Genomic DNA, 13477 nt, shown 5'->3' on the forward strand with positions numbered 1-13477 from the left:
CACTGCATCAAGTAACCCCCCCCAGACTCCGAGCAACCTTTCAGTCTGGTCTGACCCCACGTTCATTATTCACAGCTGAAGCCCTCAAGTCCCCCGCTCCCACCCAAACCCCACTGCCTAGGAGCGAACTCCTCACTCCTCTTCTGGGCCCCAGTCCCAGCCCGACCCCGGCCCCAGCTTTGTGGCAGTGCAACCACACGGCTGCTCCTTCCCTGCTCCCTTTCTTTCAGGGACGAGTATGATGGTGGAGGACGCTGTGACGAGGCCGGTGCCGCACGCTGCCATCGTCACCAACTCGCTCGTAATGCTGGCCCTGACCGGCTTCCTGCAGCTCTGATGGTGGCCAGCGCAGCCGAGGACTCCCGGACGCGTTTCCTCCCAAGGCAGCGGGGAACTGCTCAATATTCGGCTGCTGCAACTTCACGTGTGCCACAGCAGCTTCGCAGAGAAAGGATTTGACAACGATGTTTTAAGGGAGGAAGAACAGAAACGGCTTTTTTTTTTTTTTCTTTGGAAGAACTCAAGATTTCGTACAAGACATGGGTCTTTAACCAAGCAAAGTTTTTTTAAAGAACTGAGTAAAACAAGGAATTCTACACGAATTCTGACAGCCAACTGCCCCACACACTGTATCGAGTAGGTTTTCTGCCTTATGAAGCCATGTACTAAAATACTCAGACTGCTAAACTTGACTTTTTTTTAATACGTACAGTGTATTGGTGGGAGGGGAGGGGAGGACGGGCACTGAGGATTGCAAAGCGAAGTGCAGGATTTCAGCATGTTCCACACCAATCCCAACCACAGCCATTTCCAGTGAATTAGGGGATGGGATAATTTCCCCTGTAATAGGAGCCAAATTCTGCAGCAACCAGCCCAAGGAGATAAAGCCACGAGAGCAATCGAGCTCAGCCCCATCCTGAGGAGATGGGAGAACGCAGAGGTTAGATGGTGAAAGTCTTTTTTATGCCACTGGTGTTAACTTGCAGCCCCAGCCTACTGTTTGTATCGACTGCCATGCTGTGAGGTGCAATGCTCAATGTTATCCATATCCCACGTGCTTTTGGGGGTGTTTCTGTTCTGTTGTTTGCTTCTTGCCTTTTTGTTTGGGGAGGAGAAGGGGTAAGTCAAAGAGGTACTTTTCCAGCACCCAGCGGTTTGGGGAGACAGAGCTGCTGCATACAGAAGACTTCAACATATTTAATTTCAACGCGGAGAGGATCCTAAAGAAGGAAGAGGAAGGAATACTGCATAACGTAACAGAGCTGGAGACTCACGCCAACGCTGAGGCAACGCAGAAAATCTGGAGCTCCAGCCTGGATACGGCACCTGGCTGCCAGGTCCAAGCTCACACAGCCACCGTACGTGGGGGGACTGACACCCCCAAGGTGTACAGGGATGCTGGGGTGCCCCGCTAACTGAAACGGCCGGAAAGTGTTCTTGCCTGTGAAAATCCCACGCCACGGGGACGGCCTGACACGCAGCTCCTACGCTAGCTGCCAACTCCTTGCTCCAGCTAATCGTTTCAAACCTAACGTGTCCTAGGCTTCAGCGAGCATGTAAGAGATTACACGCGTAAAGCCCCGGCCTCCCGGAGGAGCTAGCCCTAGAGCACGTACCCACGGCATCCCACAACAGTTTTGTCACACCAGGCCTACCCTGGAAGCGAGGAGGTAAACGCTCCGGGAGGGTCGGGGTGTGCAGCGCCAACAGCAAGGTCCGGAGCGAGGAAGGTAGGGCCCCAGGGGCTTAGGGAGCAAGAGAAACGTTTTAAGAAAAAAAAGCAAGGAAAAAATAAACTTAATAAATAGAATAAGCATTTAGAGGACAGTTACAGCAAAAAGAAAGGGCACTCCAGTTTCCCTTATAGACAAGGCCTTGAATAACGTCCAAGAACCCCAAAACCGTGCTGGGCCGAGGCAGGCAGTGAAGGCAGGGACCCTGCACCCCCCGAGCCTGCCCACAGCCTCCACCTTGCTCTGCAGCTCTCCATCAAGAACCCCCTCGGTCCCTCTGGCAGGTTTAAACATTTTTTAAGCACAACATATTTTTGTATGATCTAAGTTCTTGAAGACTTTAAAATATTTCTGTTGGCATTCGGAAGTTTTTATTTGTTGGTAAAATGTTTTTGTTGTTAGTTCCGCATTTTGGTTACCACCCCCATCCATCCTGCTGGGCTTTCAACCTCTCTTCCACAAAAGATGGGACGAAAGGAAAATGAGGAATTCAGGGTTAGCTCAAAAGCAAATTAGGGCCTGGGCATCAGTGACCTGACCGAGATGCAGCACTAGTGGTAGCCACGAGGAAAATGTTTAGGAGGCATAATCTAACGGGACCTACGGAGCTTCAAAGCACTGCAGAACGATTCCCCTGGCAGCCCTGCAGAGCATGGGCCCGGTTTGGGAGAAAAGCAAATGAAAGAAGAAAACTGAAGTGATGAAGTGATGTGCCCAAAGGGTCTTCACCGCACCAAGATGCAGAGGCTGGAGGCACTCCGGGTGGATCCCGGGGAGCGCCCAGCACCGCAGGCTGGGGCCAGAATCAAAGCCCTCATCCCAAAGACATCTTCTGTGCTCCTCGGGAGGAATCGCCGAGCTGGAGGAGCTGCTTTGGTGCACGGCTGCAGTCAGAAGGTCCCCTCCGGTTCTGGGCACAGCGAGAGCAGCTGTGATGCCCCGCGCTGCCTGCTTACCCACGGGCACAGCTGAGCTCCCTCAGAGGTGCACGCTTGGCACCCGCGGGGCAAACGAACGTGCCTGGATGGACGAACTCACACAAGTCCACAAAGCCAAGCTAAATACTGCCGTGAGGTTCAAGGACGGAGGTTCAGCATCAGCCTAGGTGCAACCACACGGGCTGTGCGATGTCTCTGACACGAACCTGGCCTCAACAGGTGCTTCCAAACGTCTCTGGCAATACCGCTGGCTCTGTCTGTTGTATTTAACTTTACGGTGTTGGAAAACAAGATGATTGATAGCGTGGTGAAAACAGCATAAAAAATGCTGCAGTGCCACGGGGTTTGAAGTAGCAGCTACCTGCACCAGTTCCCTGGGAAGGTGAATACATCTTCCATGGTTATTTGTTAAACCAGACCACAGGCACATCTTATATAAGAGGAAAGCTTCGTGAGTTGGACTTCAAATGTTGCAGTTAGCACTGTCCTGCATTGCAAATGGGCCGAATATATTCGAGTACGTAAATTCACGGACCAGTATTACCTAAAGCCTGTAAGTAACACATAGGTCCCCTTCAGAGTTAAAGGTTCTCAATTTGCATTCAAATATGCCTCTTTTTTTGACAAGGTAAGTACAGACAGCCTCCTCAGTATGCATTTGAAACCAAAATGGTGAGCTTTTGCAGTGTTTTAAGGATCACACACAGAAGCAAAAGTTATGGCCTAGAGCCAGCCCCAAGAGCATCCCAACCACCTGCTCGAACCCCAGCTCTGACGCTCTGTTCTCCGTCCACTGCTCCAAGCAATTCTCTCTCCGCTTGCTGCCTCAGTTTCCCTTCCCGAAAAGGGAGGCTCGAGCAGGTCACCGTGCATCTGCAAGCTCCTTGCTGTTTGCACGTTTCTGTGTGTTCACGCCCCTGCCACAGGTGTGATCAGAGCAGAGGGTGTCAGAGCTGACTGAAACCGCCCAGCTCAGGCACCAGGAACATTTCAGCGAGGTGGGACAGCCACTGCCAAACCCCGGGGGCAAACCTGTCCCTGTCACCATGCCGGCCACTACCTAACCCAGCCAGCCACTGCCCAGCTGACCCCAGCACCTCCCGAGCATTATCACAAACTCCAGGACCTGTGCACGGTCACGGGGCAGTCTCTGCCCCACGGACACTTGGAGGGATTTGCTGATACTCCCAAGACGAGCCAGCAGCATGCCACAGAGCGCCGCAGGTGAGCCCAGGGGCACACGCTGGGTGAAGGACAGGAGCGGGAGGGGACAGTGAAGGTTTTCCACCTGCAGGGAGAGGCCAAATTCAGGCCAGGGCAGTTGCAGGCTAACCCCCCCCCCTCCAGGCCAGACAGCTCAGTTTTTGTACATAGACACAACCACGTTCTGACCATGTTTTTCTGCTTTACTCATCAGGGGTTAGGGACATTCAGAGAAGGATTTGCACACACCCCTATCCATTTAGCACGGGGCAGCCAAGGCAGCGTTTGTACCTAGTTAAACTTTATCCAGGCTATAAAAAAAAATCCCTACCTATAAATCCCAACCAAAGCCATCAAGAGGAGAAAAAGATGTGAAAAACTTCCTGAGACACCGAGCTCCCTAAAACGCAGCACAGGGGTTAAAAGGAAAGGTGTTCGGAGCCAGGGGAGAAAACTTAGACTTCAACATCTTAACTGAGTTCATTGGATTTACACCATCGCATTAAGCTGCAAATCAATTTCCTGTCTCATTAAGAATCCCCTACATGTAATTGCTCGGAGCATTTACTTTAGGGATTACCGTGCAGGGATGAGTTAAGTGCCTGCTTTCTGCTCTCAGCACTGCGCTGGCTCACTAAGGAAAGTCATCTCGTTTCACAGGGTCCGCCTTACTTCTTGGCAGCAGTACCAACCTCACGAGGATGCTGCGAGGAGTAAAGCAACACGGGTGAAGTGCTTTGAGCCTCCCAAACGAGAGGAGCTAACGAGTTCTGATTTATTTGTATTTAACACACAATAATCTACCTGATGCTACTGAAGTCACAGACTTTGTGGTTTGAGGTTTTCTGGGCTAAATTCAGCACTGGGCTATAGGGCTTTGAATCAGGAACAGCTCAGATGTAGCTCAGGATAGATTAAATGTTGTGCCCAGAACGGGAGATGCTCCATGCCTTTCATGCCTTCACTCGCGTCAGATAATGCCTGGGGGTTCTGAACCTCACCGGCTCTGAGCGTGCAAAGCTTTCCCCCATCCGCACGAGCCCTCTGCTGCGAATGTTTTAATCCAACGCCACTGAACGCGGGCAGGGCAGCTTTCTGCTCCATAACTTTGTTGTACGCTATTTTTTTAAGAAAAAAAACAAAGGGGAAAGGTTGTAAGCATACTGTATTTACTGTCATTATGGTTATTCATTGGCTACGGTAGCAAGCAGTTCATAAATAAAAACCTTCACAGCCTTTAGACAGCTACTGGAGTCTGGAGTGCTTCTGTCCAGCTGTAAATGCGGCGGGTGCCTGGCTCGCTCAGGAGTCCCCCCGGCCCTGGAGTATTTTCCTGAGTGCCCACCGCACGAACTCGCCCAGCGAGACCCCATCCCCGTGGAGCTGAACTCCTCAGCAAAAGTTCATTCTATTAAGATACAGTAAACTCTAACTCCATCCCGTGACAGCGATAACTAATGGGAAGAGGAGAGGCTGTCCTTGGGGCGAGGAATTGAGGTTACTGAGGGTCTGGTTAAATACATCAACGTAACGTGCTTTCCCTGGCTGGTATTCCACCGGCCAGAAAGTAAGGCTGGAAAACTCAAGTCAGAAATCTCATGCAGCTTATTAGCAAAAAGGGTAATTGATTTTCAAAATAGCTTGCCAAAAACGCTTCATCATCCATCGCAGCCTTTAAACCAAGACTGGAAATCTTCCAGGAAAGATATCCACGAGATCAGCCACGAGCTAGCAGGCTCGCAAAGGTTCACTTACATTACAGAAAATAATTTCCATCATTGCAGCAGGCACTGCATGAAATCACCTGGTCTACGTTATGTCAGATTAATTCATCACAGTCATCCCTTCTGGCCTTAAAAAAAAATCTATTAGCTTCCTTCCACCTTCAGGAAGGGTGCCATGAGATCAACTGGAGCAGCCGTGCGTGGCGCAGGTCCCTGCTGGAGTTGAAGCCAGCCCTGTGCTGAGGAGTGGACAGGGGAGGAAGGGGGCTCAGCAGCACCGGCCATAGGAGAGGTCACCCAGACCCCTTCCCTCAGCCCACCCGGGCTGCGTTTGCTTTTATGCAGCCTGTGAAACAAACACCATGTGTAACCATTTCCAATTACAGGCTAAAACCCTATAAACAGCTCCCCCCAAAACAAGAGAAGGAATGCACTTCAGAGTGAAGCGCCGCAGATCCAAGTCTCATCTTTGGAACAAAGGCACAAGGGCCCCTTTCAGCAAAAACACCGTAAATAACCCCAGCTGTTCCCCGAAAGCTGCTTTGTAAGCTGCCAGCTCCAAGGATTTCCGAGGCTGTCGAGCGAGCACCGGAGCAGCACAGGAGCAGAGCCCCAAGCAGGGCAGCGACGGGGCAGACCCAGAGCCTCGTCCAGCACCAGCTCTCCCCACGGCACCCCTGGGTGCACGGCGCCTGCAGCAGGACGGGAGGCCAGGAGCTGCCGCGAGCCCCGAGGGACGGCAGGGAGGATGATGCAGAGCAGCCGCTTCTTTTCCAAGGAGCCCCGGCTGCCCCAGGTTGAGGTGCCACATAAGCCGATCGCAGGGAGGACAGGATGAGGCCCCAGGAGGCCGGGCTCAGCTGCGCTCTGGCCCCTCGCAGGTTCCTGCCCCTCTGCCCCGTGCTGCACAGAGCCGCGGGCAAGCAGCTCGGCGCTGGAGCCCCATAATTAGCTCTGGGAGTCAGGCAGCAAAGGGGCTTTGTAAAGGGCAGGGAACATCATTAAAGCACCCAGCAGGGAGCAGCCGGGACGGAGATGAATCGCTCCCCGCTCCCTCCTCTGCGAGGGCACTTCTGCTATCTCAAGAGCCATCATTAAATGCCACCGCCCATCACACAGCTGAACAGAAGTGTGTCCTCCCCGGCGAGCAGGAGGGTCCTGAACAGGAGGGACCTTTGGAAACAGGGCACGCCGTGCCGCACGGGTGCTGGGTGAACGGCGCTGTGCGCCCTGCTCACACCCACCCGTCCCAGCTCTGCCCATGGAGCCAGACTGCGCCACCCACCGTAACCTCACCACCAGCTGCGTTTAAGAAGTCCCCTTGGTTTTTCTAGGAGCACGTGTGTGTTTGCAGAAAGGCTCCCCGCACGGCTTGAGGCAAAGGCCGCTGCGAGGACAGCCCCTGCTGCGGGATTTGGCCGGCCGAGGCCCAGCAGAGGGGTTTGTGTAGGCAGGAATACCGAGGGGAAATACTTTGCTGCCTTTCTGTGACACCTGAAGTCCGAGAGCTGCATCCCAGCAGATCACCGAACTGCTGCAGGCCCGCACAGGAGAAGTAACAGAGCTCAGCGAGGAGAGAATGGGAGCCCAGACAGCGCCTTGGTGTAAAAGCAGCAGATGGGGCTTGTTTTTCTCTTCGCTGCCGTTCAAATTCCAGCAGTTAAGGCAATCTAGTTATCCAATTTAGGTAAGCTTCAGTAGCTAACAGCAACTTAAACAGCTGCCTATGCCTCGCCATTCTGTTATTACCTCCTTCTTCCCAAGTGCTAATTCCATTAGCAAATTGACTTCCTCCCTCACACAATCTGTCTGCCTTTACTATGTACAATACTAATTGCGTGCTAAGACCTAGGACCATCAGCAGGCAGCAGGAGTTTGTATCACAGAAAATCCCTGGCTGGGAACTGGCAGCAAGCAGGGGTTGGTCTGCATGCAGCCTCTGCAGCCCTCTCCCCCGGGTGAGGCAGACAAGCAGCCATCGCTGAAATAAGTGGTGGAGGAAGAAGTTTGGGCACTGTATTACAAAGCCGGAGCAGGAAAAGACATTTTCCTACAGAGCTGTGGTTACTTTGGGAAGAACAGAACTGGTGACTCAGAAAACATGCAGAGCACGGGAGAAGATAAAGACACGTAGGGAGGAGGAGAGAGTGTTGTTTCAAAGGGTCCTTGCTTCAGCCGCTTCCTCCCTGGCCATCTGAGCTCCCCTTTCCCCCTCTGTAACCTCTTACCCCACAGCACAGCCTGCTCTCCCTTCCTCTCCATCCCCCAGCAGACCTGCTAAAGCAAACATTAGGAAAAACACTTCGGACTGTTGTAAAAACGCAACAGCAGACAGGGAAAGTACCATTTCAGACAGCAGCAGCATCAGTAAGAGGCCTCACCCCATCCCTTCTGATGCTGGAGCCGCGCTCTCCATCACTGCCTTCCATCTTTAAATCAACTTAAAAAAATACATCCCTCTTTCCTGCTCCCCTTGGCCAAAAACAAAAAAAAAAAGGAAGGATGCAATAAAGAAATAAGGAGATGAAGGACCCTTTGGGCTCCCACTCTGACCTCCTCAGCTAAGCGGTAAGAAAATGGATTGTCCTGGACCTTTCATGTCATCTCTCTGCATTTCTAAAACACAGCTGCCCACAGGAGCAAGCCCTGCATTTACATTACAAAGCGCAAGGAGACCCTTCCAGCTGGGTCAGCCTCTGTTGGTTTTACCCATTAGCTCCCAAACCAAGCACAAGCCTGATCCTGCCACGCAGGGGGCTCTTCAGCACGGAGGGGACCCCATGGCCTCCTCTCTCCTACCACGAGCATCTCTAACTTACAGAGGTGTTACCCAATTCTTCCTGATTAGTAAGCAGAAAGAGCTCTCTAAATCACAGAAGCTTCAGTTTTTATTAACTGTATTCTTGCCCAGATATATTTAAAAGGGTGCAAGGGTCCCTTTGCATATCCAGGGATGTGCGCCATGGGCACCCACCACCAAGAGAGCCACCGACAGGAGAGGTCCGGACTGGATGACCGCAGCCAGGCACACTGCAGGCTCCCCAGGGCCTCTGAAGCACGAGCGCACGGCGGGCAGGTTGCTGCTGCTGCTGCTTTTTTACAGGTTTGGGAAAGAGAATTCCTTGGGGGTGAGAAGACGAGGCACCGAGAAGAGCCGAAATCCAGGTCTCACGTGTACGCAGAGCCAGCTCCAGCGGTGGTGTTAGATCTGGGCAAGAGGTCAACACATCCACCCCGCTTGGAAGCAGCTTGCCATGTTTTTATTTCAGCTGATAAGAAATATGCTTTAAGATAAAAGAAACCAGTTAACCTACGGCAGGTATCACCAGGGAAGATTAACGGTAAATCAGTGCAGGTCGTGGAGTTGGTTGCAATATTTTTTTTCCTGCTGATCTTATGAGCACATTTGAGATACAACGATACGATTTCGTCTCTCGTCTCCGCAGCGGAATGAGGAAGCCAGTAAAAGCCCAACGCATCGATCTGTTCCCCAGATTAGGGGGATGTTGCTGAGCCTCTGAGCAGTGAACTCGGCAGGAGAGCCACCAGCTTTGGGGATGGGGGAGCTCTGCCAGGGAGGAGGAATTCTGCATTGAAAGCCATCAATTAGCGAGCATCGAACGGCCTCGTTGCAATCTGCTGCCCTTCTAAGGGGCAAGGGTACCTCCAGAGCCAGCTTACAGGAGGTCCTAAAGATATTCCAGAGCAATGGAGACCACGTCACACTGGAAGCGCACCAAGAGAAGTCTGCCCACAAGCTCCCCCAACCATCTGATGCTGCAACCCAGATGGACTTTGTAGCAGGGGACGAGCCACATGGAACAAAGCAGCAGCAAATCACGTTTAGATCTCTGCCCGGACGGGTACGTACGTGTCACTGGGGATAAACGCCCCCCCAGAAAGCAGCAATGCCTAGCACACGAAGCACAACATCAGCCCACATTTCTCCAAGCCGCATTTCTCATAGCGGCAGCTACCGACCTGAGCTAGCTGCTGCCTAGGTCCTGGTTCCGTGCTTTGGCCATTCCATTAAAAAATACGTACCCATGTCACCCCCAGCACAGCCCCAGCCCCTCTCAGTGGCTCCGGAGGAACCTGTGTACCCGTCTGGTTTCTCTGCAGGGCTTTCTTTGATGCTGCCACAGGACTGCAACAGCAACGATGAACCCAGTTACGTGCCCGGTGAGAACCAAGGAGCAGAAGCAGCCAGAGATGTGCGCCCACCACCACCAAACACCCCCGATGGCCCGAAAGAGCTTCAAACTCCTTGTCAGGCACATCGCTACAGGAGCCCCACCAGCTCGCTGCGGGACACGGCTGCTGCACAGCACCTCAGCAAAACCAGGGCGCTGCAGAGAAAGCCCAGAGGGCAAAGCAGGGGTAAGGGGAACAGACGGAGGCTGCTGCACCAGGGAGCGAGCGGTCCTTGCAGAAGCAACGCAAGGATGCTACAGGACAGGGCCTGGAGAGGCACAGAAGGAAGCAGGCTGACCGCAGACGAGGACACCCGCAGCGAGCTCGAGACTGGGAAATCCTGGAGTAAGGCGCAGAGGAAGCAGAGCTGGGAAAGGAACAAACAGAGGAAAGAGTTGCAGAGCCAGAAGGAACAGCAGAGCGAGGACAAAGCCAGCACCGACCACAGAAGAAAGGGACCGCGCATCTTCCCAAGGGCTCCCACGTGCCCCCAGAGCCAGGCTACTAGAAAAAGAGGCACCTTCTGTCCCTGCTCAACGGCTCCCTTCGAGTGGACAGCCTGCTGCAGCAGGTGTGCCCACCGAAGTCCTCCCACGGAAGCAGGGAGCTTGGCAGAGCTCCAAACTGAGAACTCCAGCCTGATGGTGGGCTTGCTTCTCCACCCAGACTCAGCCAGGCAGCCCCATGCTCTACAGCTCGTTGTCTCGATGAACTTGTTAGCTACTTAATCATACACGCAGACTTGGCTTGCTGCATTTCAGTTTTTTTCCTTCCGCAGGAGGCTCTGCAAACAAGGTATTTCCTTGTATGCCCAACTCTTTTGACATTAAAGCATTTTTTAGCTCTGGCAGAAAGAAAAAAAATAGTACGCTTTGATCTTAAATATTAGAGCTGTATCATTATTTTCCACAGAATAGGATGTGCTATGCATTCCTGTGCCTTGGTTCATGGAAAAAAGGAAATGGACTTGGTAAATATAGTTGTTTACTCTCAAATTGAGGCTGAAACTAGAAGGAGAAGGCACTTAATAGGTCCCTCTGTGGATTCTGCGGCCACAGGGGCACCAGTGCTCCCTACTGAGTTGCTGCATGTTTTATACTTATTAGTCACCAAGAAAAATGAAAGATCCACAAGCCCACTGAACTCTTCCCTCTCCTCCCCCTTTAAAGATTTTTAGGAGTGAGCTCAGCTCGGAGCAGTGATTAAAAACACCCCGTTATGTTCCCGAGCAGCCGTGCTCAAACTGAAGATTGGTTGTGCTACCTACTGCTCCCCGCCTCGCTGTTCTGAACTACAAAGGAGTGTGGAAGCTCCCGGCTCTCACTTGATTCTCGCTTCCTGAGCTCCAGCGGCAGGAGACAAACGTCTGTAGGGACAGCAGGCAGCGGTGGCTCGCCTCGTCCCTGCACACCCAGCTCCCGAGGATGGAGTGCTTGGGTTTGGTGGGGACAGCAGGCAGCCTGGAAACCACGTTTCTGCGCCCAGCTGCTGCACCCTCGCTTCTTTGCGCCTCTGGAGAACAGCACCTACCAAAAGCAGGCGTCTGGGTCAGCCCGCACGGCCACAGCTCTGGGCGAGGCAGAAGAAACAAGAAGGCAGAAGCAGGATCCCAAGTCATCAGCTACAAAACAAACAAACAGAGCAAGTAGAGGTAAGATAAAGGCTAGTTTGAGGAGTATCGGGCAGTTTTCTGTGGCTCAGTATCCTCTTAACTTCTGTCTGGACCGCTGCAGGGGTAGAGAACATCCACCATCCTTTCATACCACGTAGGGAACCATGGAGGGAACAAGAGCCTTGCCCTAGCTGGAGACACGGCCTGCACTCCACGGCTGAGCCCCACGCTCTGGTGCTAACTCACCAACTTACCAATTCTTCTGTTAAGCTTCACAGTCCGGTAACAAACTGCCCCATTAACAAACCTCACCACGAAATGCTGCATCGGTACTAACATTGCTGTATTTGTTACAACAAACATGACAGAACAGCAATCGCATTAAAGCTCAGGCTGTGTCTCTGCATCCCTTCTCAAAGTCTTCTGCAGCGAGTGGAGAGCTGCTCTCAGTAAGACAACTCCCATCACTCCGCTTCCAATTCCTATCAGGGATTTATAAAATGATTTTCTTTGCCAGAAGTGCCGCTGCTGCCGCCCTTCTGTGTGGGTGTTGTTTCCTTTGATTCCTTCCACCTCATTCGCTGCCAGCTTCTGCTCGTGAGTCAAGGACTTCTGAAAGTCCAGATCCATTAAGTCATTCCGGATCACTCTCACCCCGAAGTAGATTCTCTTGATGACCCTGAACGTCTTCAGCATCCGCACATCGCACCGGTAAGTCCCCGCGTCCGACTCCCTGGTGGGGGAAAACCTGACGACATAGCCAGGGTTTCTGAAAGGTCCGAACAGGACGTCGTTCATGGTGATGAGGCCTGGGGCGAGCCTCCACGTGTAGGTATAGGCTCCGCTAACAAAGCCAGCCGTGTCCGAGCTCAGGCAGCTGAAGGTGAACGGTTTGCCCACTGGGACGGTGAAGTGGAGCAAGCCACAGCCCCAGGTGGTGAGGCAGGGGGAGCGGCGCGTGGTGCAGTTTCTCCTCTCCCCGGCCGGAGTGATCTCGCACATCTCCTCCAGCTTGAAGCCCAGCCCGCAGGTGACGCTGCAGGACGTGGCGTTCACAGCGACTTTAGCCACTACCGACTTCAGCTCTGCCGGGATGGTGACTTTTTGAAAGGAGACTGCCAGGGGAAGGCAGAAAGCACAAGAGAACATCCCAAGGATCCATCTGCTCCCTAACGCCTTCATGTCAGTTATCGAGCAGATCTGCCACTCTCTACAGCCGTGTAAATTCAGCAGTAAAAAAAAAAATAATAATAAAAGAAATCACTCCTTGTAAGCCTCCATACTTAGCGTTTCTGAAATGCCACCAGCATCACCTTCAAGACCTCATCCTTCCGTTAGGAGAAATCCTCTAACGAGACAGGCTTGAAGTATAACACTGCTAAAGAAGAGGCAGCACGTCACCGTGCCGGTCAGAACGAATCCCGAGTTCTGGTTCTGGTAACAGGGCAGCAGAATGTTTGAATTCACCTTACCCAGCAACTGGGATCCATCTGACAATTTAAAAAAGATGAAGTCCTCCTTCCCTCTCCGTAAGACTTTACACGCTGTTTTAATGAATTTCCACTGTGTTGTCCCAGTTTAATTTTCTCAAGAAGCCATATAACAATGTAAGTAATCATCAGTGGGACTCTCACAGTAGCACTGTTCAGTGCGAGGAAGTCACCGTGACTTCGGCAGCACCTGCAGTTTTATCACACGTGCGCATCCCAAAAATCCAAGGCAATGCCCAAGTGACCAAGGCCATGAAAATGAGATTTTGACTTCAGTGCTATCACATTATCCACCGAGCAAAGGCCAGGTGAACAGGGTTGTATCCCTGATGCCATCCATCTCTACACAGGGCTCAGCAAAGCTGCTCCGTGAGCTCACGTTCCAGGGCGGCGATGTCACAGACGGGCTCTGCTTGGGATTCAACAGCGCTGACCTCAGGGCGTCTCCTGAGCCCCATCCGCTGTGTCACGTACAGCCACGGGCTCCAACGAGCGATCTCGGAGGCAAAATCTCCACGTTCAGTTTATGAATTTGTAAAACCAAAATCCCCTATTCACTGTCACAGCTGGAGAGGGTATAAAG

At 52.5% G+C, this 13477-nt stretch overlaps 2 protein-coding genes across 2 annotated transcripts in view; one reads left to right on the forward strand and one right to left on the reverse strand.

The window, feature by feature from the left end:
• The window catches only part of CNTN2 (contactin 2), a 29813-nt gene extending 24693 nt beyond the window's left edge, over positions 1–5120 (forward strand). The window contains exon 23 of the mRNA XM_035346953.1: positions 231–5120. Within this exon, the coding sequence (XP_035202844.1) occupies positions 231–337 (107 nt within the window). The 3' untranslated portion in view covers positions 338–5120. The remainder of the gene's footprint in view (positions 1–230) is intronic.
• A 6665-nt stretch (positions 5121–11785) lies between these two features.
• TMEM81 (transmembrane protein 81) lies at positions 11786–12934 on the reverse strand. The gene has a single exon (XM_035347386.1). It carries the CDS (start codon positions 12584–12586, stop codon positions 11786–11788), a length of 801 nt encoding a protein of 266 aa, XP_035203277.1. The 5' UTR covers positions 12587–12934.
• Positions 12935–13477: the final 543 nt, after the last annotated feature.

This window comes from Oxyura jamaicensis, chromosome 26 (assembly GCF_011077185.1).
Source record: "Oxyura jamaicensis isolate SHBP4307 breed ruddy duck chromosome 26, BPBGC_Ojam_1.0, whole genome shotgun sequence".
NCBI lineage: Eukaryota > Metazoa > Chordata > Aves > Anseriformes > Anatidae > Oxyura > Oxyura jamaicensis.

What these genes read in the sequence shown, in the direction of transcription:
- TMEM81 (XM_035347386.1), bottom strand. Translation starts at nt 12,586, where the DNA reads ATGAAGGCGTTAGGGAGCAGATGGATCCTTGGGATGTTCTCTTGTGCT.